This window comes from Onychostruthus taczanowskii, unplaced genomic scaffold (assembly GCF_017590055.1).
Source record: "Onychostruthus taczanowskii isolate IOZ18803 unplaced genomic scaffold, ASM1759005v1 scaffold46, whole genome shotgun sequence".
NCBI classification, from domain to species: Eukaryota; Metazoa; Chordata; class Aves; order Passeriformes; family Passeridae; genus Onychostruthus; species Onychostruthus taczanowskii.
Window position 1 is genome coordinate 4,692,695 of NW_024502125.1, and position 27,605 is coordinate 4,720,299.

At 42.5% G+C, this 27,605-nt stretch overlaps 1 protein-coding gene across 1 annotated transcript in view; it reads right to left on the reverse strand.

The window, feature by feature from the left end:
• Positions 1-19,263: 19,263 nt before the first annotated feature.
• Positions 19,264-27,605, reverse strand: part of CMYA5 (cardiomyopathy associated 5) — a 45,966-nt gene continuing 37,624 nt past the window's right edge. The window contains exons 10-13 of the mRNA XM_041414589.1: positions 22,695-22,828; positions 21,829-21,928; positions 20,700-20,876; positions 19,264-19,850 (exon numbers count right to left, since the gene is read on the reverse strand). Of these exons, the coding sequence (XP_041270523.1) occupies positions 19,598-19,850; positions 20,700-20,876; positions 21,829-21,928; positions 22,695-22,828 (664 nt within the window). The 3' untranslated portion in view covers positions 19,264-19,597. The remainder of the gene's footprint in view (positions 19,851-20,699; positions 20,877-21,828; positions 21,929-22,694; positions 22,829-27,605) is intronic.

The window sequence follows — 27,605 nt, forward strand, 5'->3', positions numbered from 1 at the left end:
TGCAGAAGCTGTTCTTCAGCAAAGTCAGTTTCTTCTGCCTCTGGGAAACACTCTTGTTAGTCGAATGCTTCTTAATTTTTTTCCGTTGATTAAGTTTATTGTACAGCCAGGTTGCTGTTCCCACAACACTGGATGCATGAACATGAGAGAATATACCCTCCACTGTTGACAAGGGGAATGAAGTTAGTCTAGTAAAGTCTTACAATGGCATAAAGGTGATACAAGAACATTGATTCTGCGGAGGAGAAACGAGGAGAAGGTTCTCAATGTTTATCTCTGTAACAGCTGCAGTCTGAATTTGCCTGATGCCCCTCTAGTGAGGTCTTACCCTTTTTTGTGATGTGATTGGAATAAATTTGTTCTGTTTTGTTCCCCTTTAAAATTACTGATTGCAGTAATTTTAAAGGAGAACAGAAGCAATTAGAAAAAGAAGAGCCTTGTCATTTCCCTGAGTATTTAGGCTTAAAGAACAGGATGTTCATCCTTGAAAAATGCTTCTTGAAAATTCAACTAGACTCTTCTGCTTCACTCACTGTTCTTTTCCTCAGATGAACACTTGTCCATGTCTGGCCTGTAATTACAGTCCTGCCAAATTAAACAAATTGAAGGAAGAATACAAAACATTATAACAAAGCTGGAATAGAAAGCATTTGATTTGAGGAAGCATCCTTTGATTTGCAAGGTGAACACTCCAAATGCTTGTTTACCTCAAAATACTCTCCCTTTGGCACCTGGCAAACAATAAGTTTTTAACTGGTCCAGTTTGAAATTGACCTTTTCTGTTAGTTTTCAAAGCAAACCTCTTTTTAAATGTGTCACAGGCCTGCCACAGAAGAATGGTGGGAGACTAAGTCAGCATAAATGGCTAATAACACAACTATTTTAAATAAAAATGTACCACAGGAGAACCCCTTGCTTGACTTCCACTTTCAAAATGATTTCCATGTGAATAGAAAGCAGCTTAAGAGAGCTGTGACTACAGAAGGAAAAGAAGACAAGATGGTCTGGATTTGTGACAGATTTTGTGGTGGCCACCAAGGCAAGTAATGCACTGACTTAAGAAAAGTTTAGCTGGTGCTTCAGCTACCAGTTTTTCATCATTAGATGTCATTAAAGAGAAATACTAGGATTTTTGAAGCAAAAAAAATAATTTCTTACAGGCAAAACATGTTTCAGTAGGGTTTACATTTTGGGGGCAATGGTTTCCGTTAATAACAACTGAGCTTTTCAGAGCAATCTCTGGAGAAGAAAAATTCAACTTCTTAGACACACACTGACCTACTAAGAAAATGTCTTGATGTCTGGAAACAGAGTGTATTTTAGAACGAAGAAAATGAGAGATCTTACTATTTGCTTCTTCATCTTCATGACAACAACAACCCCTTTTCAAACATCATTATAGCAAGATTGTCTAGCTCTTGCACATATAGATTAGTAATGAAATGCATCCTAAGAGGACCAGGTAAGGCTTCCCACTGACAGTATATTTCAGCATCACATAATCTGATTCTGTTATACACTGGTTACTGAGAAACAAAATTAAAAGAAGCAACTACGAATTAAAAAGCCCCAGAGCTGTTTCTTTCTGCAGACAGGATGGGCATTTCCATTCTACAGAACAATCAATTGCATAAGCCTTTTGGTTGGTCATAGTCCCAGTGGAGTGGGAGACTCATTCTAGGCTCCTTTCTTCTGCCTGAACTGGTTTTGGGTTTTGTTTGTTTGTTTGTTTGTTTGGTTTTTGTTTTTGTTTCATTTGGGGGTTTTGTTTGTTTGGTTTTTGGGTTTGGGGTTTTTTTGTGTTTGTTTGGGGTTTTTGAAGGGTTTTTTAAGAGGACCATCTGTTCTTCATATCAAATTCATAAGAGAAAAATGTTTTCAGTCTTAGAATTTTAAATCACTTTATCTCCCTCTTCTGTTTCCTTAGTATTCTTGTTAGTTCTAATTTTAGAGATATATTTGGTATTAAGACAGAGAGTATGTTGAAGTAAGGAGTTGTGTGGCCAGTTAGGGAGACTGGATCTACTTAGAGTTTAAGGATACACCTTTGGACCCGAATCCTTCGGTGGTTGTTTGGCTTTGGTTCTCTGCAGCCACAGCAGGGGCAGTGTGAGGGGAAGCTTTGCAAAATCTCACACAGAGGTCTCCTGAGGCCCACTGTCCCAGACCCTGGTGGGAGGCAGGGACTTGGGTGTAGCCATAGGACAAGCCAAATAAGAAGAAGCAACTACTTTGCATTACATGTTACTGGGGCTAAAGTTCCAGACTAGGCTGCACAAATGTGAATCCACCTTCTCTTAATAAGGGCTCAACTTCTGTCAGCACAGAGCCTGGCCTGGATTTTCTGAAGCATTTAATGAAAAGTGGCATAAGAGAAGACTCAAATGGAGAAGTAAATCAGAGCTCCACTGGTGGTGATTACCATGCCTGGGAATGGTAGAGGGAGAGAAAACAAAAAAAGTCTTTAGCTGTGCAGAGGGGAAAGGACATTTAGCACCATGGAGTCTAAAATGTCTTTTTCTGTACCTGAAGCTTTGGGTCATAACAGAGCTGTCTGTCACATGGCCCATCCTGAGCCTTAGGAAGTTGTGCTGTGCTTCACACCAAGTTCTCCAGTTCCAAGGAATGGCAGAGTAATTGGGAGGTCATGCCTCTCTCATGCTATTTTTCAGAAAAGGAGTGAATTTTTTTTCCCCAAATTGATGATCAAGACTGACTCAGACTGTCTGGCATTTCAGTGATATTGGGAAGCTGGCCTCTGTAGCAGCTAACAACTTTACTCATTAGCAGAGTAAAGATATCTTTTGCCACTGTTCCTGGAACACATTCAGAAATATTACCATACACCAAAATACTTAAATAGTGCAATTTACTCAGAATATCTTTCAGATGACAGCAGCTGGAACCAACCAAAACCTATTAGAGACTTGCTTAACAGGTGCAAGTCCTGGCCCTCAGTTCATAACTACTGTCCTCAGCTCAGTGGATCTGGTTACAGATTTACCCCTCACATCTTTCAGTCTATGACTAACAGAAAAGCAGATGAGACTACCAAGGTTGCCTGTGCATATTTTTCCTTCTGGAACTATTCCACACTGTCTTTTCTTACATATCCTCTTCTACATGTTTTTCAGGACAGGTAATGATCACTGTTGTTATCTGTCAAAGAATGATGTAAACTGCAGGAGCCCATCACTGTGACACACAGAGGACCTCACTACCACTTTTGCTCCACCAAAAATATTCAGCCATGACTAGCACAGGCAGACACCCTGGGTGCCACATACAAAAGAGTGGCCTCATTGGCAGTGCCATCTGTGGCACAGATAAAGGAAATAGGATATGTCTGGAACATCATTTTTTGGCTAATCCCAACTGTTAGGCATAAGTGGCTTCCATCCATAAGGCTTTTTTAATTTGATGTGAAGGATCAGGCTGGTTTAGGAATAGCAAAGCTATTATATGAGCTCATATATGAGCTGGAAAATGATCTTTCCCTCTTCCCCTTCTATATGGAGCACTGCTATGAAAGCATAAAGGTGGATGAGCTGCCAGTGAACTGACACAGATTTCCCTTTCAATACCACTGACAGGATATTCCTCTTGTAATCTCATCCACTTCTGGCAAAACTATTTTTCCAAAACTGTATAGCTTCAGCTGAACGATGTATTTGTACTACTATCCTGTTCGTCATACAACATATCAAAAAGAAAAACAAAAGTTGCCATTTTCTCTTACAAATAACTTTTTCTCTCTCTAAAGACAAATGCAGCACAACTGCCCAACTGAAGGCCATAAGTGTGTGAAATAAAATTAGCTTCTCAAGAGTTGTGAGACATCAATAACACCATAGGTTGAGATCCTTCAAATTCCTTCCCTGATGAAGAAAAGCAGAAGAAACTGGGTGGCCAAAATGCACCCACTCTTGGGTCCTGACAAAAACTCTCTGTGCAGTTCATTTCTTCTTGCCACATATTGCCCTGTTATAGAAAATAGGTGACCAGAAACTAAGTTTATTCTTGAAAAAAAATCTATAATTATAAATGTTTTAATTCAAAAATACACGTTTCTCATCTCCAAAGTACCCAGATGAAAGAAGGAATTGTGACTCCACTGCTATTTCAGAATAACTTCAGCGATTTGTATGCTGTTCCAGGAACCTACAGCTGACCCCGGGGACTGTCACGGTGGTGTAAGAGTGCTGGAAGACAGACACAGAGCGCAGAATAACCCTACCCTGCCTGAAGAAAGAGAGAAAAACCCCTTAGGTAAGAACATATAGCTGCACATGCATAGGATGGGAACAGTAATAGATGGCAGCAGTAGTTCAGGAATGGGTCTGTTGGCTTCACTGTATCATAAGCTGTGTTATACAAAAGGGAATTCATTTTATGGGAGTACATAAACATTAGTAAGAATTCTGGGCAAATACTCTTCTTGACTCAGTACTAGTTGGTCTCTATTTCTTGTATTAGTCAGTAGATGTCAGGAAAAAACCAAACTACAAAAAGAGTACAGCAGCTGGGGAGCAGACAGAAAATGAAAAGTTGCTGTTCAGAGGTGTGGAAAGATAACTTGTGAGAAAATAGATTACAAATCAGATTTATGCAAAGATGATATTGTACAGAGACACAACGATGTAAACAAGTATCTACAAAATGGAAAGAAATAGATCTTTCTGCATGTCACTTGCTTATAGCATAGCAAGGAACATTTACATTTGGCACAAGGAAAAAATCTGGAGCTGCAAGGAACATCAAGTACCAGATTGCTTTTCAGAGAGCTTATAGAATTTAAAATTTTATTGGACAAGAGAACTTCCCTGAGCAAAATGACTGTAATGTCCACATATCATCCTTAAAGACTGTGCCTCTAAAAATTGCTCCAAAATATTGCCACAGATCATATAAGATGCTGGCTAAGACTGCCTTAGTATTTATAGAAGAAATTCCAAAGCAACCTCGTAATATTTACAGAAATGACCATAAGAAGATGCAGAGCAATGTAAATCTACATCAGAATGGACTTATTAAAGGACAATGAAAATGACAGAAAAAACAAGAACCATGAGATAAGTTAGCAGAGGTGCTATCAGAGATTTAGAATCAGCTTTTAGCACAGGGAACATCTGAAACACTGCATATTTTTTCCATTTTGTCTCCTCCTTGTACTCCTTGTGTTGTTCCCATGGCTGAGAAACCTACAATAGCAGGGAGAGGCAAAGAGGACGGGTTTTCTAACCTCCAGAAAAGGTTCAGGGTACCAACAGGAGTCCAGCTTTAGGCAGTGTTAATAACCCAGGACAAGCATCCCTTTGGCAGTGGTCTGCAGCTGCAGCATAATCTGAATGGACTGTGTTAGACAGGACTGTGACAGACATCTCTGGATGTGTCCATCACTCACTAGAAAATAACTGTTACTCCTGGACTAGCTCAGCAATTTCTCCTTTCCTTCATCTGTCCATTTGCAAAGACATTTGTAGACCTCTGAAAAATCAGCAAACACTGCACCCTTTGGAACAGGTCTCCTGTGGTGATTTTGTAGGTGAAGGGACAGATCCTTATGGTGACAAGCAAGTACTGAGCCTCAGGTGGCCCCAGCTCCCTGCTAGGTTCATAGCCAGTGTTCCTCAAGGCTAGGCTAATGCTACCTGAGCTGAGGAAATTAATAAATTTTGGACAGACTTTCAGAACAGTCTAGGTTCTGACAGCAGGAGTCTGGTTGCAGACCTGTAAACAAAGATTTTTGTAAGGAAAGAAGTGAGCCTTCCTTATGTCCTCAGAGCACCAGGGAAGTCTGCAAGGCAGTGGCTGGCTCTGAGCTGTGCTTGGTTCACATAGCAACATAGATAATGGGGTGAGGTACAAACCCATTGGTATCTTCTTGGAGATGAATGAGCCATGAGCCACTCTACAGTTTCAGCTCTCCTCCTCCTTCCTGGATGGAAGTCAGAGCAACCAGCTCCCAGGCTGCAAAGGATTTGCTTTCTCCTAAAGAAGCTCTTGGTTGCTAAGCAGTATCTATGTGGGCATCAGACCTCCACAAAATCTTGGGGATCTGCCTCACCAGAATGTCATGGTGAAGCTCAAACATCCCACTGAGATGTGATTACATGCAAAGCTTCCATTATATAGTGCTAATTTTACTGCATCAGCTTAAAATAATTTTCTGAAGGGGTTACAAAGGATACTTTTGTTACAAGCATGGGCAGGTGGATTCAGCATGGTGATCAATGGCATAAGGTCCAGTTGGAAGCCAGTACTTGGTGCACACTTGGTGCACCCCAGGAATTCAGTACTGGGCCCAGCATTGTTCAACATTTTTATTAATTTATTAATTAATTTTTATTAATTTTTATTAACAGGATGATGAGGTACAGTGTACTTTCAGCAAGTTTGCCACTAACACACAGCTGGGGGGAGTGGTTGATATCCTAGAAGTAAAGCTGCTGGCCAGAGGGACCTTGACAATCTGGAGAACTGGGGTGAAAGAAACATCAGCTTCAGTGAGGGGAATTGCAAAGTCCTGCCCTCGGGAAGGAGCAAGCACCAGTGTGTTCAGGGAACTGGCTGACTGGAAAGCAGCTACACAGGAAGGGACCTGTGGGTCCTGGTGGTCTCTCAGGACTGCGGACCTCCACTGGGAACACCACCTCTGTGCCAAGCCACTGGAGTGAGTGCCACTGGGGACTTCCAGCCTTCCTCTGCCTTCCCTGGATGCCTCCTTCAGTACCCTTTGCTTGTTTAAGTTGTGGTGCTTTTGGGGGAGGAACAGAGTGGGTAGGGGTCATGAACTGTAAAGGAGCTGAGAAAGATAGGGAGGGGTGAGGGCAGTCCTTGGGGCTGGCTGTCCCACAGGGCTGCTTCTGCTGCCACTTTTCATCCTTCAAGGAAGCTATTTCTGAAGCTTTTGCCTCTCTTCTCCCACCTTTTTCTGGGTCTTTCTTTGCTTTTCCATTTGTAGTGCCAAGAAATCTCTAAACATCCCTCTTAGCAGGACATGGCTTTGTGTGCTGAGAACCAGGAGCTGAGCACCTCTGCTGTAGCAGCCACCACCAGGCAGCTGCAGTGGGCAGAGCTCACTGGAGCAGAGCTCCAGCTGCCTGAGTGACATCAGAAGGGCAGCCCTTGTTGATGGATGCTTCTGCACCTTCTGCTTCCACTGCTTCCCGCAGTGATCTGCTGTGACAGCTGTGACCGCCCTGCAGGCAGCCTTTCAGCCACATCCTGGACACTGTCAGGGTAGTCAGCAGCTTCATGGAGCCCGTGGTCAACCTGGCCTCCTGCTGGAAAAAGGCTGTGGCCAGGGAGCAGGTGGGCAGCAGAACCCTGTAGCAGCACTACACCCTGTGCCAAAGGCCCTGGCCCTGCAGTGAACCCACCACTGGGAGAAGGGGCATTCAGGGAGGTGCCAAGCAGCTCCACAGTCTCCCAGTGTGTCTGTCCAGCAGACCACAGGGTAGAGTGCAGCCAGCCCAGCAGATGAACCTGACAGCTGCTACGATCTGCAGTGGTGAGAGGAATTTGAATAAAGATGCAGAAGCTTTTGAATAGCATTTGTTTCAAAACCAAAGCACAAGCTACTGCAGGGAATGCTTTCCAGTTCCCTCCCCTCTCTCTCCCAGCCAGCAGGCCAGAGCTGTCTAAAGTATCTCAAGCATCTGCTGGGCCACCTGTCCTGAAGACCGGTGAAGCAGGGTCCCCTGAACAGAGTCCATGCTGACAGCCCTGTCCTTGCTGGACCCTTTTGCTGTTACCTTTGCAAACAAATAGCTCCTGTCATCCTCCAGCCACATCCCTCCAAGCCTTTTCCAGACACTTCTCTAGAACAGAAGCCTGGCTATTGCAGCTCCAAACATTGCATGAGGGCTCCACAGGGCTAGGAGGCAGTAAACATCAGGAAAATTTTTGTTACTTTGAGAGTGACAGAATAATGGTACATGTTGCTCAGAGAGCTGGTGGGGTCACCATCCTTGGAGATCTTCAACAGCCACCTGGACATCATCCTGGGCAGCCAGTAACAGGGTCCCTGATTGTCAGGCAGGTTGGACAAGAGGCCCTACAAAGGTTCCTTACAACCTCAATAACCATTCTGTGATTCTATGATACAGGTGATGGACCTTTTATATTGGTAGGTCTTTGGGATTCAATAGGATATGGCCCTCTATTCCAAAGCAGAATACAGAATGAAAGATATCAACCCATCTTTTTTAAGTTACTGAGCAACTCAGAATTATATGGCTTAGTAACATTACCCTGTCTTCTCCTGGTCTCCCTGAAAGTTCCACAAAGCCTTTTTTTAAAATTAAATGGTCTTCCCCTTTCCTCAGCCTCAGTTACAAGAACTAATGAGCTGGCATAAAATTGTCCAAATATTCATCATTTGCACCCGGGTCGTTCCAGGAATGCAATCAGAGGAAAAGTGTTTTAAGCATTTGTCAGTCCTTGTGAAGCCATACTTGCATGATACACTCCCACACATGCAAGCTTTGACTGTAGATTAAAAAAGAAGAAAGTGAGAGTGCTTCTCACATTGCTGCAGTCACTGAGTTAGACACTTGCAGAAACAGAAATCAGTGCTGTCACTACAGCTGAAGGAGAGAAATATGAGAGAAAAATCTAAGACTTGCTATGGTTACTAGTTTCCTTACTTGTAGTAGTATCTGCTGGCTGTAGATAGAGTCATAGAATTATTAGAATCATTAAGGTTGAAAAGGATCTCTAAGATCGAGTTCAAACATCAACCCAGAACCACCATCATGTTCACCACTAAACCATTTCCCCATGTGGCACATCCACATATTTTTTAAACATTTCCAGGGATGGCAACTTCTCTATTTTCCTTGGCAGCCTGTTCCAATGTTTTACCATGCTTTCCATTTTTTTTTCCCCTAATACCTTATCTAAACTTCTCCTGGCACAACTTAGGGCCATTTTCTCTTGTCCTACCACTGTTTACTTAGGAGAAGAGACCAACCCCCACCTGTCTATAGCCTCCTTTCACAGTGTCATAGAGAGCAATGAGTTTCCCCCTGAGCCTCCTTTTCCCCATGCTAAACACCTCCGGCTCCCTCAACTGCTCCTCATCAGACTCACTCCACTGGCCTCAGCCATGATCCAGCCTGTCCAGATCCCTCTGCAGAGCCTTCCTTCCCTCCAGCAGATCAGCATTCCCACCCAGCTTGGTGTCACCTGCAGACTGACTGAGGGTGCACTCCATGAGATCATTAGTGAAGATATTAAACAGGACTGGCCCCAGTGCTGAGCTCTGGGGAGCAGCTCTGGTCACTGGCCACCAGCTGGATGTAACTCTGCTCACACCACTCTCTGGGCCCAGCCATCCAGGCAGTTTTTTACCCAGTGAACAGTGTAACTGCCCACGCCATCAGCTGCGAGTTTCTCAAGGATAATGATGTGGGAAATGGCTTTGCTAATGTCCACGCAGACTACATGCACAGGCTCTCCCCAATCTACAAAGCAGGTCACCCTGTCACAGAAGGAGATCAGGGTGGTCAGTCAGGACCAGCCTTTCACAAACCCCTGCTGGCTGGGGCCAAGCCCTGGCTGTTCTGCACACACCTTGTCATGGCACTCAGGATGAGCTGCTCTGTGACTTTCCCCGGTAATGAGGTCTGGTTCTGGTCTGGTGTTCTTCCAAACCTCCTTGGAAATGGGTGTCACATTTGCAAACTTCTGGTCACCTGAGACCTCCCTGGCTAACTAGAATTCCTGGTAAATGATAGAAACTAGCTTGGTTAAGCTTTCACTAACTTTCTCAGGTGGATCCCATCTGGCCCCATGGATTTATGCAGCTTTTAGTGGCATAACAGGTCACTGACAGTTCCCTCCTGGATTATGTGGATTTATTCTGCTTCCTGTCTCTGTCTTCCAGATTCAGGGATCTGGGTACCTTAAGGACAACTGGTCTTGTGATTAAAGACTGAGGCAAAGAAGGCATTAAGTACCTCATCCTTATCCTTCTCCTTATCCTTTCTCACTGTTTCCCCCACAAACAACTAAGGATGGAGATTTTCCTTGGGTTTGCTTTTGTTGCTGATGCATTTCTCAGTTGCCCAGAAAACCTGTGGATGCCGCACCTCTGAAAGTGTTCAAGGCCAGGTTTGATGGGGGACTGATCTAATGAATGGCATTCCATTGCAGGGTTGTTGGAAATAGATGATCTTTAAGGTCCCTTTCAAACCTTTCTATGGTTCTATTGTCTGCCAACTTCTTGTTGTGACTTTGCAGCTGCCCACCTGGAAAAACCAGTAGAAGGTAATAATCAGTGGACTGTACCAAACTGGGGAGTTTTTTGGTGATGTGGCCCCAGGGAGGCAGCACACTTCCCTATGGCTTGGGTCCAGTTAGCACTACAGGCCCTCTGTTCCTCTCAAAAGGGAGGCACCAGTGACTACCCTTTTTTTTTTTTTTTTCACCCCCCCCCTTAATTAATGTGATCATGATGGAGGGGGTTAGTTGCCCTGCCCTAGGAAACTCCTCCAACCTGGATGGACATTCATACACACATTCTGTTTTCCCTGGTCCTGGCATTCCAGAGTCCCACACCTATTGTATAAGGGCACCTGGCGAGGTGAGGAAGGCCAGGAGAGGATTTGCCTGCCATTGCAAGCAGAACCTCATTTCAATTCCCCTCCATCTCTGATGTCCACTCCTTCTGCCTGGTAGTGAGAGGATAGAGGATCCATTGCTTCTTGTGATGTGAATGGCAGATGTGTTTGTCCAAGACAAACAGACAATCTCCTTCTCAGAGCCCCCAGCCTGAGGGGCAGCCTTTCCTCTTATTTTTCCAGCTCTGCCACCAGGCTGAACAGATTGTCTACATGATCACATCTCATACAACTGTTTTCTCTGCTGCCCGCTAACAGCAGTGTCAGGCTCTGGCACTTCCTCCAGCTTGAGACCTGGACAGCTCCATGTTTCTGTGGGAGCTCCATCTGGACCACCCTGTCCTTTTTGGTGCACGAAGAGGTCTTTTGGCTGAGTGGAAACCAAGCTTCTTCAGTGAGAATGATGACCACCAGCTGAGCTAAGTGTTTGAGCTGGCAGTCCTCAGCACGCACCCTGTGCACCCTTCCTTGTGAGCTGCCGCACCATGCTCTGGTTGCTTGCACTCCCTGGGGGTGGCTTTTGTACATGTGGGGGCCACTGTCACTCTTACTGCCACCCACTCTGAGTCAGAGCTGCCTGTGACTCAGGGCTCCACTGCTTCTTCCATTGCTCAGGGCAGAGGGGGCTGGCATGCGTCTCTCTGCTCTGTTTGGAGCTCTTGCCAGTTTAAGAAAGCTCCTCTTGCTCCTTTGGCCAAATCCTTACCTCCAGAGCAGTTTGCCTTGGAGTCTTCCAAGATATTAATATTAGCGGGAACAAGGACATTGTAAACAGAGTATAAACATTTAAAAGCAAAAAGCAGGCATGTACACGTTAATCCTTGAAAGGTAGAAGGGATTGAACAAGTTACTGGTTGATTTACCACACCAGCAAACCAACCAACCAGTCTTTGATAGTCACAAGCAGTGGGGATATTGTACCATATACTCTGGTACCATACCAGAGCTGTCCTGGATTTGTGGTACAAGCACCCTCCCCACCTGGGGGAGAACAGGGAAGCTCATAGAAAGGATTATAGAAGGCTAGTTGCACACCACAAGTCAAGAATGTCCTTAAAAGTCTTTTTTTTTTTTTTCATTAAAAAAAAAGCCTGCTTGTCACAGCTGGACTGTGCAAATTTCAGTAAGACATCAAAAGCAATAATTGCACTCTCATACACGTTGCTGTGAAATTGCTGTAAGTCAAGTACACATCACATGTAGTTACCATTTTCAGCTGTGTTTAGGAGCTGTTGCTTGGCGGCGACTAGCTGTTCCATGTGCCAGCACATTCTGTAGTCTTTCTGCTACCTGATTTGGAACTTGCCATTCTGCCATTCCCAGTTTTCGTTTACCATAAGTATAGGATACAAGGGATGAGAGGGGTTATTTAACAGCTTATCCTGCTGCACGTCTGTAGGGTTAAGGAGGTGGAACTGCACTCCAGCATCACTGTCCTTTTCAGTGGTTCCTTTGGTGGCAGTCCCAAGGAAGCTGGCCTTGCTGGCAGCATTTGTCTTTCTTCTTGGTGTTAGCTTCATTTCTGCAGTTTGGCCACAAACCAGACTGGAAATCTCAGCTGAAGCAGGCAGTGAATCAAGAATGGCTGTCCTATAGTTCTCAGCTGGAGTGGGGTATCCAAGGAACAAGACTATGTAAAGCCATAGTGTGGGAACTGTTGCTCTGGATTAACTTCAGTGCCAAAAGTCTGACAAAATGTTTGCTTTTCCAATGCACACATATATGATCCGCTGGTTTCCAATTAACAAATATAATTAACTGTACACTGAAAAGAAGAGTTCACAGAATCACAGAATTATTTAGGGTGCAAAAGACCTCTAATATTATCAAGTCCAGCCTTTGACTGATCACCACCTTGTCAACTCGACCATGGCACTGAATGCCACATCCAGTCATTAATGTGCTCTTACATGTCTTACAAGTTGACAAAAATAAGACGTGGTCCAAACATCAAGCCCATCTCTCTTTCCTATTCACTCCTTTCTTTGTGCAATAAAAGTCAGAATTCACATCTTCCTTGGGTAACATCTGTAATTCTCAGTAATATCTCCAAACATTTGCTTCCCTATGGAATATTGAAACATTTACACATATGTGGTGCCAGTCATGGATTTATTTTTCTTCTTTTTTTTTTTTTTTTTTTTTTCTTCTTGATTGTTGCAGCCTTTAACCCATTACTTCATAAACTTTAATGTCCTCCATAACCACTGCACTGCCGATAATAGAGCTGCCTTGTAGCTACTATATGAACAGAGCACGTGTATCACCTTAAAACACAGAAACTAAACTGTAAAAGGCAGACAACTATTTTAAGCTTTGAAAGCTAAAGCTAGCGTGCTTAATTCAAGATCAAAATTATACTAGTTGAAGGAAGAGTTTCACTAATGTGAAGATCTTAAATTATTTCTAGTTTTGCTTGAACAACAACAGTGTAAAAATTATGCCAAAGACAGAGCTCTGTATAAATTCTTGGGATTTCTTGTAACTCATTTTGCTTTTAGCAGAGATCCTGCTTTTTTAAATATGAGAAATACACTACAAAGTGGTTGGAAAGACAGTATTCAGTAACAGAACACCAAATGGTTCCTTACAGTGGGCCACAACCATGAAGTACTTGTTAGAGTAGGTGGGGAAGACAACCTTTTTAGTGGTTTAGGGTTTTTGCCTGTTAAATTCAGTGTGACTTACTCACCTTTGTCTTTTTAACTGAACTGTTAACTTTGGGCATGATTTAAAGTGCAAAGTGAGCTTCTCCAGCTTGAATGTCTTCTGAATGCAGCAGGAATATTGCTCCTGCTATGAATGGATACTAACTGCTATGCTCCTTCTGAACAGTTTTCCAGGGTACAGCAACTGTGGAAGAACAACTGTGGAAGAAGTAAAGCTGATGGCATTTTTACACCATGCAGGTGTCTTAGAAGTCTACACTTTGAGGAATTGTTTGGTTTATTGCTCTTTACTTGCCCAAACAAGCCCCACATGATCAGCATGCCCAGTCTACTCAGGTTCTGCTGAAGTTTCTGAATGTGTGCAAAAATAACTGCAGTGCAGGTATCAAGGCTGAGTCTTCTGCATTGAAATCACAGAACACAGCACCAATTTATGCCAGAGAAGCATATTATAGATGTATATGGCCCTGAGTTAAAAATGTAAATTTTCACATGGGGCTTAGGGACACTATTTACTTATTTATGTATTTGTTTGTTTGTTTGTGAAATGCCCCAGTTTAATTTCCAAAATCTGCTTTTATAATCTAGAAAGTAATGCTCTTTCTGTACCTGGGCAGGCTGTAAGTATGTGTTTCTGTGTAGCTATGCTGTGGTCAAAGCACAGAAAGCTCTTTACTTATCTCAACACACATTCTTTGGTTTGAAAGGAAGCCCTCACTTGATACAGGAAATAGTGACACAGATTATTTGCTAAGCACTAGCAGTCATTTATTAGTCATTTACACTGCTAGTTGCACATCTTGTTCAAAATAACTTTATTAATACTTGCTTCAGAATAAAACCCTTCACAGGAAATGAGAATGATACTGGTAGCCAGTGTGGGATGAGTGGATGCTGTTGGAATAGATGCAAAGCACCCTTCTCTTATCATAAAGTATTCAATCTAAAACATAGTACATAATTAGGTAAAATAATCTCTGTTGATTTTACTTCAAAATGTAGTTTTCCTCTCCACAGTGAAAATGAAAATAAGAATTATGGGTCTACATATGCACTGTGCCTTCTGAGCAGGGCTTATGAAAGGACATCAGGTAGACTTTTGCATCCTCAGAAGGCTGGGCTGTGTGAAGTCATGCTCAAAGGCCTCCTTTTGCCAGTCCCATATTCAAAGCTACTCTGGCTTGTTGCCTGCTCAGCAGAAGCCAGTTCTCTCCTGAGCCTGTCGTGACCAGGTCCAGCTCTCCATCCTTCACTCCCCAGCGGTGTGGTCACAGCCTGGCAGGACAAAGTTCAGCTAACCACTGCACTGACAGTGCTCTAAGTGACTCCCCTGCTTGCACCACTGCTTCCTCAGGGTTCAGAAGACTACGTGTTAGAAATAGACTGTGCTTGTAAAACAAGTCCTGAAAAGGACAGTATTGTTTCTGCAAAGGTGATTCCAGAGGGGATTCCAGAGTGGAAATTCACTTGAAAATTTGCTAACATTAAGCTGCTAACATCAAGCTATAGCTTGATGTTGAGGAGCATCCTCTCTGGGGAGGGAGGGGATGCCATCCAGAGGAATCTGGACAGGCTTGACAGCTGTATGAAACTCATGAAATTCAACAAAGCCAAGTGCAAGGCCCTGCACCTGGGTCAGAGCAATCTCAAATGCAAGTAGAGGCTGGATGGAGGATGGATAGGGAACAGCCCTGACAAGAAGGACTTGAGGACATTTATGGACAAGAAGCTCAGCATGGCCTGACAACATGCACTTGCAGCTGAAAAAACTGCTACATCCTGAGCTGCATCAAAAGCAGCATGGCCAGCAGCACACCTGGGAGGTGATTCTGCTCCACCACTCTCATGAGGCTGTGACCACTCTACTTGGAGTGCTGTGATCATCTCTGGGGCCCATTCTAATGAACAGCTGGAGCAAGTTCAGAGGAGGGACACAGAGCTGATCAGAGGAATGGAGCACCTCTGCTGTGAGGACAGGATGAGAGAGTTGGGATTGTTTAGCCTAGAGAAGAGAAGGCTCTGGGGAGACCTTATAGCACCTTCCAGTACCTGAAGGGAGCCTACCAGAGAGTTGGCAGAGGGACTTTCAAACAGGGCAGGCAGTGACAGGACAAGGGGGAGGGGCTTTAAACTGAAGAAAGGCAGGTTTAGATTAGGTATTAGGAAGAAATTCTTTATGTGAGGGCAAAGCACTGGAATAGGTTACGTAGAGAAGTAGTGGATACTGTGTCCCTGCAAGTGCTCCAGACCAAGCTCGTTGGAGCTCTCAGCAGCGTGGTCTAGTGAAAGGTGTCCCTGCCCATGGCAGGGCAGTTGGAACTAGACGATCTTCAATGTCCAGGGTAGAAATGTGTTCCATTTCCTTCCAGCCTGTATCCTGCAGGAACTGTTCTGCAGAGTAATCTCTGGTCAACAAATACTACTTTTCATTGTGCCATAAGGACTGGACAAACTTGCCATGAAAAATGACTTTACTATCTCTTCCACAGCACAAGTTGCTCTCTCTTCCTTGGTGGTTCTGTGACTGTCAGAGCATACTGGGATTCTCGATAGCTAGTTAAATCCATATGCAAAATGATAGTAATGCAATTGTGATTACACCACAGAATGTGATTTTTCAAATCAAACTTAAACTTCAACATGCTACATGTTCTACTTGTTAGTCTGAAGTGAGAATGGTTTGAAAAATCCTAATTTCACATTACTCTTAAATCTGTTTTTACATACCTATTAAATGCTAATAGAAATGTCACATGTATATCCAGGATTGTGGACGTAGCAACAACTTATGGAGTATTTGTCATACAACAGATTTAGTGAAAATATGCACACAGTTTTCAACAACAGTGGTCTGGAGGGGGTTAATGCACCTGTTTGTAAAACAAGGCATTACTTGACCATTTTCAGTACCAGTCATAGTGAAAGAACAGCTAGCTCAAGAGCAGAGGTGTTCTGCAAGCAGAGAAACAGCACAAGTGCCGCGATTTGCAGACGCACTGCCAACGTCTGCCTGGCGTTGCATGGAAGCATGAAATTCTCTCTGGGGCAGACTGACCTAAGTGAGGTTTGTGGATCAATACCACTGATAGTAGCAGTATTTCTGTTCAGCCTTATTTTGACAGTAGAAATAAATTATTCTGTCTTTACAGTCAAGCCTATATTCTCATCTCAGTGCACAGGCATTTACAAGCTTAATATAAAATGTGCTGAAGTGAGAGGAAATTGTTCCTGTTAATGAAATGTGTTTCAGGTCAGTCCAATTATTTATTAACAATGCTTATGTTGTTAGGCATCAGCTTTTGTACTTCAGAATGAAAATAAACCCCAAATTACTGGTGAACTATTTTAAAGATGTTTGTGTAACTCTTAAAGTGTTCTAAGCATGGAATGATGACTAGACTGTGTACAGACATGACACAACCCTCCCAATATTTTCATGAAGTCTTAGTGATTATCAGCCAAGTTAAGTGACATTATTTGCTGGGTTTGAGGTATTTATAAATGCTAAATTCATCAAGCACAACAAAAATATAGTGACTGGAAGTTTTCTGCATTTTTCTTCTAGTATACAAGTTACAATGGTCAGGAAAAAGAGAGCAACAAATGTCAAAGTCTCACTGCACTGCACATTGAAGTGTTTAAGGACAGTCACCTTCTGGAAAGTAAGTTTCTGAACTTAATGCCCATCAGGAAAGTAAAATATCACAGCAGATGTACCTCTAAGCTTTCCAAGGGCAGCAGTTTGCACCCTATACTGCAAGTCCTAGCAGTTTAGGTGTGGCTTTCAGGGTCTGCTTTCTTCACTAATATGAGTGTTTTCTTTATACTGCATCTTAACTTGTATATAGTTTCCTGTTTAGTGCATACTTAGTTCCATTTTTCTGAACAGGACTTCTTCATCTGGCATAGCTTAAAGCAGACCAGATTTAGACATTCAAATGAGTACTGTTTAAGCTCTTTGAGTGACACTTTCTTTTTAAAATAACTTACCCAGCTTTCACATAAACAGTAAATACATTTTTTGGACAGTGCTCAGTATAAAAGGTGGACCTTATATAAAATTCATTAAGAACATAGGCCATTTTTTTAAATTAACCAAATCTTTCTACAAATGAGATGCCTCCAATAAAAACATTTTGCCAAGCTCAGGTGGTGTGGTAGTACCGGAGTAATAATGTCTGGCAATAGACAAAGCTTTAATTTTTCATTTTAAAATCACTAATCACTACTAATACATAGTTGCCTTTGACAAGGCAATTGCTTCTTGTCTTCATTGGAAAAAACCTCCAGATAATTTCCTGTCATTTTGTTCTCCTTTTATCACTGTCTCTCTCCTTGTCAACATATCATATTGGTGTCCATGAAGCAATCCCACTTTTGGAATGGCAGTGATCAGGATGAGGAGGGCATAGGTAAGAACAGCCCAATACTGGGACATTTTAGGCTTACTTCTAAGAACCAGATTAAGATCTGGAGGTAGTCAAACCTTTGGTGAGCTCACAGGCTGCAGGAGCCTGAGGAACACACCCTGCTGACACTACTGACCTGCGTCTTAGTTTATCACCATCTGCTTTGTGTGAGTTTCCAGCCTACCTTCTGTCGCCTCCTCCGCTTCAGCCTTCAGAGTAATGCTACCCCCAATACCCTCTCTTTCTTTCCCAGTTAATCCTGGACCTTTTCTCACCATCCTCCACACCTCTACAAAACTCTCACTTGAGCCAACATGGCACAATCCCACTATTTTATTCCACTCTCTCCCCGACAGGGACTCAGAACTGCCACCGTTTTATTGAAATGCCAAAAAGAGCTCCAGCTCAAGATGAGTGGTCACAGAATCCTCTGTGTGTTGCCTTAACCAAGCTCAGGCTTGATTGTGGCTCTTCTGGGACAACAAGCATATAGCAGGCTGGAGCAGAAAACACATGCCTTGGTGGTGTTAAATCATAAATAAACCAACAGCAGGCACCTTCTCTGAGCATAAGAAGCAGAAGCTTCATGGTAATTCATTTAACTCCTCTTTTCAGCTGCAAACTCTATTACACTCCTAAAACCAATCTTAATTCAGAGAGTACTGCTCTTCAGCTGAGCTCAAAAATGAGTCTGGCCACAGAGTCTCCTGAGGCAAAAATCTCCAGAGCAGGAACAGCATGAAAACATTGCCTGCCTGCTTTAAGATTAATTTCCCCCAGCACTCACTGGAGTTCAGCACCACTGGCATTTGTGCCTTCAGCCCAAGACAGGCAGGAAGACAGCCACAGCACCAATGTGTGAAGTGCTTAGGAAATGGCTTGAAAAAGCTGAGGAGGAAAATCAGCATCCTACTCCTGTGCTGACATAAACCAATTTTAGCCTGCCTGTTTTGGTGGCCCTGAAACACTGCACCTCCCTGTCATATTGCTGGCCCTAGTGTGGATAACAGTAAAGAGCAGGGCAGATGCAGGAAAATGTACACAAACCTGAAATTAGGAGCATAAAGTTTCTAAGAGCAAAGGTAGTAAGCAGTGACAGAAAAGTGGTGATTCACAAGGTCCTGCATAGCAATCTTCCTTTCAGTATCAAAACCACTGACCTGACACACTGAGGATGAAAAACACAAGGGAAGAATTTTACCAGTACTATCAAGTTTCCTTATACCTTTGTTACTGTACTCGCAAGCACAGTATTTACTCACACAGTCAGGTACCTGTTAGTCTGCTGTGAGCAGGGTAGGTAGGTGCAGCATACTCAGACTCGATATGGCTGATACACAGAACTAGCTTGGGACTCCCTCATTTTGCAAACGTGAGGATCTCTGCATGATCAACTTTGCTTAATTTGTGCATTAAAGACGTGGCAAACAATGGCAGAGGATATATCAATCTGTAGCATGTTTCAGTTGTTGAAATCTTTGTACATTTTCCACGCACATCATCTTGGATTCAGGTTCTGGCTGTCCTGGCAAATGATAAAACAATGACTTTCATGTATTGCAGTGAGAAATGCATTTATTTCATACACGGGTTCATAATTAACTTTAAAAAGACAGCTAGCACTAATATATCTAACAAAACTTCTTTATCCCCTTAGAAGTACTGCTCTGTGTATTACTAGGTGCATGCTCCATCTGAAGGAGTCAATTTTTTTCCAGGCTCAGGGTGATTATCTATCTGAGCAGAAACTACAATTGCTGATGATGTGAAGGAGAGCTGTGCACATAGCATTCATCAGTGAAGACTACCTATCTCTTCCTGGCATATCTCTTCCTCTCTCTATCCCCTGATGCTGTATTTGCCAGTTTTCTGGAAACTGTAAAGCAGGAGATTAGCTCTGCTTCACAAACTCCGGTAGCTCCATTCCTGTGCACAGGGTAAGCACTCCTGCCTTCTCCAGGGCAAAGGCTGGGTGAGCAGCATCAGTGAATTTGTGCCTGATGGCAAACAGCACCAGTCCTCTCTCTGCATTGAAGAACAATAGCCTTCCGCTATTATAATCCAACAGGATGCCAATCCTGGCCAGGTGCTCCGTCACATGGACATCACTCATCACACCAGTGTGAAGAAATCTGTAAAGAAAGCTGCAGGAAAATGGAAACGAGAATACAATGAGCCTCCCCATAGCAATTTACCAGAAATAACCTGCAGCTCAATTCCAATCTATTAACAGGTGGCTGCATACAGCAGCCTGTCACGTGGCTGCAGCATTTTGCTCAGTACATAGGCAAAGCAAATGTGGCATCACTTCAAGCCCTGCCTGGCATCCTGACAAGCCTTTTCACTTGGCATCTTTGGACTCGTAGAAAAAAAAGCCTTTCGGATATTTCATTTAGCTAGTAATGTTCATACATCGGTATGATTTCACACTGAAAAAAGCACACTTGTTTAGATCAAGAGCAGCTTTACAAAGTAGCAGGGTGGTGCCTTACAAACCGCCAAGCAGCCTGGCACTGGCCTGCTACCACAGATTAACCCAGCACCCTGCAGTCCTGCCACAGTGGTAGGTGGGGTCTATCGCTGTGAAGGACAAGGCAGGAGAAAACATTCCCTATCAAGTCTTGCCATCTCCTACAAATGGAAGTAGGTTCTAAAAAGGCTGCATTTATTGAAATAAATACCCTTGCTGGGGTTTAGTGAAGCAAATCAGGATATGAGCAGTAACAAATTACTTCTTTAAGTTTTATTCACTGTTTGGATAAAGGATGCTAAAATAATCTATTTTGAGTTTAATTTCATTTTTTAAGGTGCTTTATACTTTTTAAACTAAGAGGAGGTCTAAAGATCTTATGGAGATAGCCTTTTCTTATTATTCAAATTTACTTAAAGGAAGCTGAAGAATCCTTTCCGCTTTCACGATTCTTGTGTCTGGCCTGCTTTATTTTCATGAAGGACTAGTAACTTCCCAAAGCACCAGACTGAATCCTCTTTACCTGGTTTGTGTAGGACAGCACCTCATGCACCAGGAGGTATCACTCAACCCCAGGACACTGCTCTGTGTTACTGCCTCATAGCAAATCCCAATCCTGTAGCTTCTGCAGCCAGAGACAACAATTTCCCAGTAATGACACCCCTGAGCAGGCAGCAGTTCACCCAGGACTGAAGGAAACCTGTTTGTGGAAGAGGAAATTCAGTAAAGTGTGGTGGTAGACAAACCATACCGTGATATTTCTTTCAGTCAAATCATGAAGCATCACATAAAATTACTAATGAATTGCACTCTGTTGTTCTAACTGCAGGGTTTTATGAAGGATTTAACTGATAATCTTTTAATCTTTGCACTGAGACGGACTTATCTAAAAGACCTCAAATTTAGAAGGCTTGTTCGAACTAGAAAGTCGGGTGGTTTTATACAGACACAGACACAAACATATTGTGTACATTCAGTGGCAACAGCAACAAAAAGTGCTTAAATCAGTAATTCCTCATCACATTTTAAGAAGCCATATCAGTATGGCACAAGTTATACAAGGGGACCTGTGCTTGTCCTAGGACTGATATCAGTATGTCCACCCCCCTGCAATGTTCTCAGTGGCTAGAGCTAGTCTGATACAATCTTGTTAACATATCCCAGGAGCAATTCCTAGTTCTCCCAAGCCACAAATACTGTGGAAAACACTATCAATAATACCCTCAGGAGAGAAGCAAACTATGGAAGATGGATTACTTCTATCCACAATATATTAAAAACTAAGCCCACAAAGCTGACCTTCTCAGCGCAGCAAAAAATTGCTTTGAGACTCTGATGGATTAAGTGGTGACCATGGGCTGAAACAAAGCGAGCAGTCCAAGTAGGTACCACTACCTTTGACTTCCTGGCCATTCCTTAGTGTGACACTGAACTCTTCCAAGTATGTCAATCCCACCACTGACTTAGTACTGGGATTTTTGTGTTTGAAAGGGGGGTTCAATTGCATGAAGTCCAGAGGCTGCATGACCAAAATGATTAAAAAAGTTCTACAAAATTAGTGTCGTGTGAAAGATGCCTATTGGCAAAAAATTAAAGTGAGGGATCCATCCTGAACCCCACAGGATGGTTTTGCTCATCATACTGTTACTCACCCACTGAGTTTGGTTTTTTCAGGAAGGTGGATCACTGTTGCATTAGAAGAGATTTGCAATGCAGGATGTGCTGTGTCACTCAGCAGACGAAATCGAGTTCCTGGTACAATTCATGACAAAGAAACACCAGATCTGAGAGGCTGCCTACATTAACATGAGACGAATCGTAAAATGTTAAGCAACAATTACGGCCATCTTAGCTGGACAGGGTTGTGTCTGCTGGTGGGTGGGAGTGACAGAAAATTGGATGCAAATGCAAGGAGTCTTCCAAACTGAGACAGCCGTCTAATATTCAGAAATGCAGATAGGTGATAAAGAGGTCTTTTAGAGTATGTAAGAAGTTCGAATAATTTTCAATAAATTGCTTTTTTCAAAACAGCAAATTTGAATTTTCAGGCTGATTTGGAAGAACCATACATAACACTATTTATCTGGAAATCTTGGAGTTTTAAAACTGCTTTGCATGCTTCCTTGTCACTCAAACTCCATTAGGTTTTAATTGTGATAGGTTTTTTTTAGGGTCATGACAACTTTTATCTGATTGTGCTTTGTCAGATTCAAGCAAACTGAGATCCCTGAAGAATACTTAATCACTTCATCTCTTTGACAGAATTCAACATTTTTTGCTTCTGAGGTCACACTAATTTTACACAGGACATAAATATACAAACTTAAAGTGAAGTAGTCCTGATTATGCTAATTTTAAGCAGGAAAAAACAGGGATATAAATTTGAGTTAACAAGATAAAAACTTCAATAACTTGGTCAGCAACCATATTGGGAACTTCAGGTATAATTTCCAAAGAAAAATGTTTGGCTACTTTGCCTTCCACCCCATTGTTTTGACATCAGGAAATCATGATCTACCTTTAGTTGAGATGAGAGCTGCTTCACTTTGTTCACTTGTCCCAAATGGGTTGACAGCCCTCAGGTAGAAGAAATAGTTCACATTGGGCTCCAGGGATACTTTCAATTCAGGTTTCTTTATACCAGCAAAAGATCTGCAAATGTTGAAGATACATTAAAATGTATGCAGGTATCCAAACTAGGGAAGACTGTTTTATGCCAACAGTTAAGTTCCCTAACCATATTGTTTATTACTAAAACAACAAACACTCTACAGAAACTCCAAATGAGAAAGACAAACATTGTTTTCACAAACAACTGGGTTATGTAGGAGCTTCAGCATTTCACTTGAGGGATTGTCTTTGCTTTATCTTATCACCCAGTGCAGTCATTAGGTGCAATGATCACTTAATGTCGGTTTTGTGGCATAATTCCTCACATAAAATTTAAGCAGCACAGAGTCAAAACCTCATCTGCCTCCTGTGAAAAGTCTACTTTTTCTTTACAAAATGAGCAAGTTTCTGAAGGAAAACCCATCTTTTAATTAATTAGTTACATGACACTGAATACACCTGTGCTTTACTGTCTGGGAACATGCTACAAGTCCAAAAGAATTGATACCACTATCTGAGGCAGCACAGAAATCATGTTCTTCATCATAAAATCCCCACTCACAAATCCTTCAACAGCTAAGCCTGGGCTCTGTCTTTGTTGTGGTCCCATGCACTCTAACAGGGCAGTTTCACAGGAGGCAGAGCAGTTCCCTGCTTTGACTGCAGTCCCTAGTGCATTGCCTCAAAAACTCCAGCCCTCACATCCTCTACCCCTGGTATCTTCACACACTGATAGAAAGCAGAAGTCAGCACCCACTCAATCTGCTTCACAGGTGCTTTTAAGTATCAGTGAATGCATTTTGGATGGCTAGAAAGATGCCATTTTATTTTCAACACTGACAGCAGATTGGCTTAACAAATTGCACTGGATCTTCATTTTCCTCATTTTTTTGCCTCTTATGATAACAGCAAAGCCAGACAATATCCATGTTCTGCATTGTATGCCTGCAGGTAAAGATTGTTTATCTGTATAAAGTAGGCAATTTCCTGCCAGAAATGCTTTTAGGAATCCAAAAGGCAAGTATTTAAATTCCAGAATGGGAGAGTGAGCAAGACACTTTCACCTCAGGTTTGAGAATGGAGCCCACGATGGCAGCGAGCAATGCCCCTGTGAGAAGCTAGACTAAATAGACTAAATAAATAAATTACTTTTTCCAGCTGTGACCCCAGAGGAGGTAAGGCAAGCGAGTCAGCAGTCAGATCAGATAGTTCTATTCATTAGGGGTTACTGTTTTTACACACATATCCCACCAGAGAGCAGTACAAACTGACAAATAATCAGTGCTCATCCATCGCGATTTTTCACATGCATGCTTCTGCTGCATTTATCACATCAAGGTAAAATCTCACAGCCCTTAATACACCGGATTCCTGCTTACACCACACAGATCTCTTTCTAGGAGGATGGCATCTTCAGAAAAGACTGGTGTGTCATCTTTATTAGTCTGTGACAGGTACTTGCACTGACAGTTGTCATTAAGGGCAATTGAGAGCATCGAGAAAATGCACTGGCTGCTTCTGGGATCTGGGTCCTTCAATTTGGAAGAATTTCAGAGAGTCTGGGGCTCTGGCGTGATCAGCACAAGACTATGCTATTTTCAGGGAATGTGTTACATTAATGCTGCAACTGATGTAGTAAAGAGAAATGGCAGAAATTGCATGGTTTGCTTCACCCTCATGACTCACCAAGGCCCTGACCGCAACACCACTTTAGCAAGGCACTGACGACACAGCAGGCTGAAAGGTTTAGAGAAGAGGTGTAACCTGATGAATTGACTGATGAGAACACAAGCTCTTTAGACTTGAGTATAGGGGACAAGATAAAAAAAATGATGGATTGAAGAAAACTACAAGATGGGAACTGAGAAAGGCAAACATGAAAAGGGGAGAAAGGACAGAAGCAGAGGCAGGGGAAAAGAGGTAGGCACCTAAGCTTTGAAGAAATTTGCCCATGCTTCCTAGGCAAGACTCACCCAATCTGTTCCTTAAAAGCAGCACACTGACATCTTTGATGTGAATCCGAAGCACAGACCACCAGAAAGGAATTTAGGAGTTTTGAGCAGAGTTACAAGTGACATGAAAAGAGGATATGCTAAGCTATTCCTTGAAAGCTGTCTGTGGCACTACGTAGATCAGCATGCCTTAAGCTCAGAGATGCCCTGTACACGGCTCCTTCTTCTGTCTTCTGGAAAATGTCATGTAAATCAGTATCCTTCCAAAGAAATTAGGAGATCTTCTTTTTCACTATGTACTATTTATCAGATTATTAAATAATAAAACACAAAATCACTTCTAAATTCAATTAGATAGCTACATTGTAGTATAATGAGTAGACTTGGGGTATTCATAATCTGAAGCATAGATCCCAGAGATGTCTCACAGGTATTTAGAAAACATGTTTGGTCCAGTCATTTTCAGAATAGGGTCAGCAATCGGAGTTCAAACTTCAGTCTCTTACAAATACTAAATTCTCCAAATCAGAATTTGGATGCATGTTTAAATCAGAGGGCAATAGCATGCTGCTTTTCAGTCATAATGGTGAGATAGAAAAATCTTGACTTCAAGTAGATCTGAGCAGTAAAACGGTGATCAGAATTTTTGAAAGCATTATCTGCTTGGTAATCTATTTCAGCCAACTTTAAGCTGCCTAAGAATAAGAGCCCATCAATTTTAGCTATGATTAAGGCTTAAAAACAGTCCTGCTGCTGCCAACTAATGAAACAGAATATGCTGACAAGAAGGAATTTCATTTGCTACATTCTGAGCCAGATCCAAGAGCAAAAGAAGCTGCATGCAAAGAAGAAATAGGTCTTGCTATCTGTTGCCTCTCCTGTCTAGAGGGTAGGTGAAGGGGGAAAATGAATACTGAGGGGTCCCCAACAATCACAGTAGTTTATCATGCTTTAATTGACTCCACAAAAGCAAGGATGAGGAGAAGGTATGATTAGTGCACAGCTTACAGCATACAGGTTATGTGTAGGAGAAGGCGAGGGAAAATGCATCCTGACTGTGTTGGTGGAAGGCTGTTTCATTTCTGATTTCTTGTAACGAGCACTGCAGATGGATCTTCCTCAAGCTCACCTTAAGTAGTGAACTGTAATTTAAAAAGAAAAAAAAAAATCCACCTACAACACTTCTAATGTCAGATAGTTTCTACTTTATATACACCTGCCCACTTTAGAGATGATTTGAGATGTAATAATGTTGTTATCAAAGCGTGAGGCATCCTGGTCTTTAGATTAAATGTTATCTTACTTGCACTGTCCCCTCAATTTCTTGGTATTGTTGATACAGAAATTAGTGCACAGAAAGTCAAGAAGCATTTGAAGTTAAATATCTTAAGTATCTCCTCTCAATCCCTCTCATTGCAAGATGAATCTGTAAGACTGAAAATCCACTCTTCAAGTATCAGGTACATGCTATTTAAAGCAGAACAAAAAGGACTTGCATGTTCCTTCACCTTTAACTTGCCAAGGAATATAATAGTAGCAGTTTTATGCTAAATCTGTGATTTCTCTGGTTTTAGGGACATCTGATGCTGTGTTTTCATGCTCATTTCTCTCATCAGCATCCTTATTTATTTAAAGGAAGCAACATCTAGGGGATATTTTTTAATATTGCCTGAACACAGCAAACGATATGCCTTGCAGTGATTCACAACACCCTCTGTGCTATAATTGTCATTCCCACCCCCAAGATCCCACTGAAACAGTACCTCCAGAGCTGTGCTGCTATCACTGATATGGAGTTAGGGTTAAAGTATGCAAGCTTCTCAAGATACATGTGGAAGCGTACAGAAAGGGTGCACCATGAGTGGAAAAAGGCTCTTGAAGCTAAAAATAAGCTCTGAGTTTGCTCCCAGCTGTGCCACATGCCTCCTTTCCTCTCCTCTCCTCTGTCCCAGCTCAGGCTGTTTTGGGATTAGGTCACCAAAACACCCCCTGCTTGCTGCTATCTGCAATTGGCAGAGTTAGAGAGAAGGAAGGCTCTGCGTTTCCAACACCCTGTTTCCTGAGCTACCATGACTACCATGTGGGCAATGAAACAGGAGGGAGACTTGCTCCTTTTGTTCCAGCATTAGACTTGCTTCATAAGAAACCCAAAAATTTCATTCCCTAGAAGTGCCGGTCTTGCACTGTCAGAGAGGATGACATTCAGTAACTTCCACTTTCACAAGCTCACCACATACTGCACTTATTTCTGCCTCCCTGAGTCTTACGGATTTCTCATGATGTGACACAGGCTTTCCATCTGAACAGCCTACATACCCAATCCCTGGACTACATTTCTCACAGCTTTCCATCTTCCACCCACAACTCCATTGACTTCTCAACACAAAGAGGCTGAACAGTAAGAAAATAGCAGAGCTCTTCAAACTGAAAGAAACATTTCAAAGTGTCACTCATAAAGATTCTGGAAAAATATTAAACCCGGGAAAGAGCTTTAAAACCACTGCAGCAGGCCGGGGACTCATTTTTGTGGAAGATTTAAGGTGATTTTATATGAAATTATGTCCCTCAGGTGACAAGCTGGCAAGAAGACAGAAAGGAGAAGGGAAAATGTAGATTTGGTTGGAGTTTTTTTGGTTGGTTGGGTTTTTTTATGTTTTGGTTGGTTGGGTGTTGGATAATACCTTTTTCTTGACTTAGAGATGGGGCAACTGAGAGGCATTTTAAAACTTTTACTCCATTTTCAGTTTCATGAGAAGGATGAGACAATACAGATGTGATAATTCATGCCATCACAATCAGAAGCCGATTATTTCCTAATTACAACACACTGGAAGTGTTTCTTGGCCTATCAGCTTTTTGCCACAGCA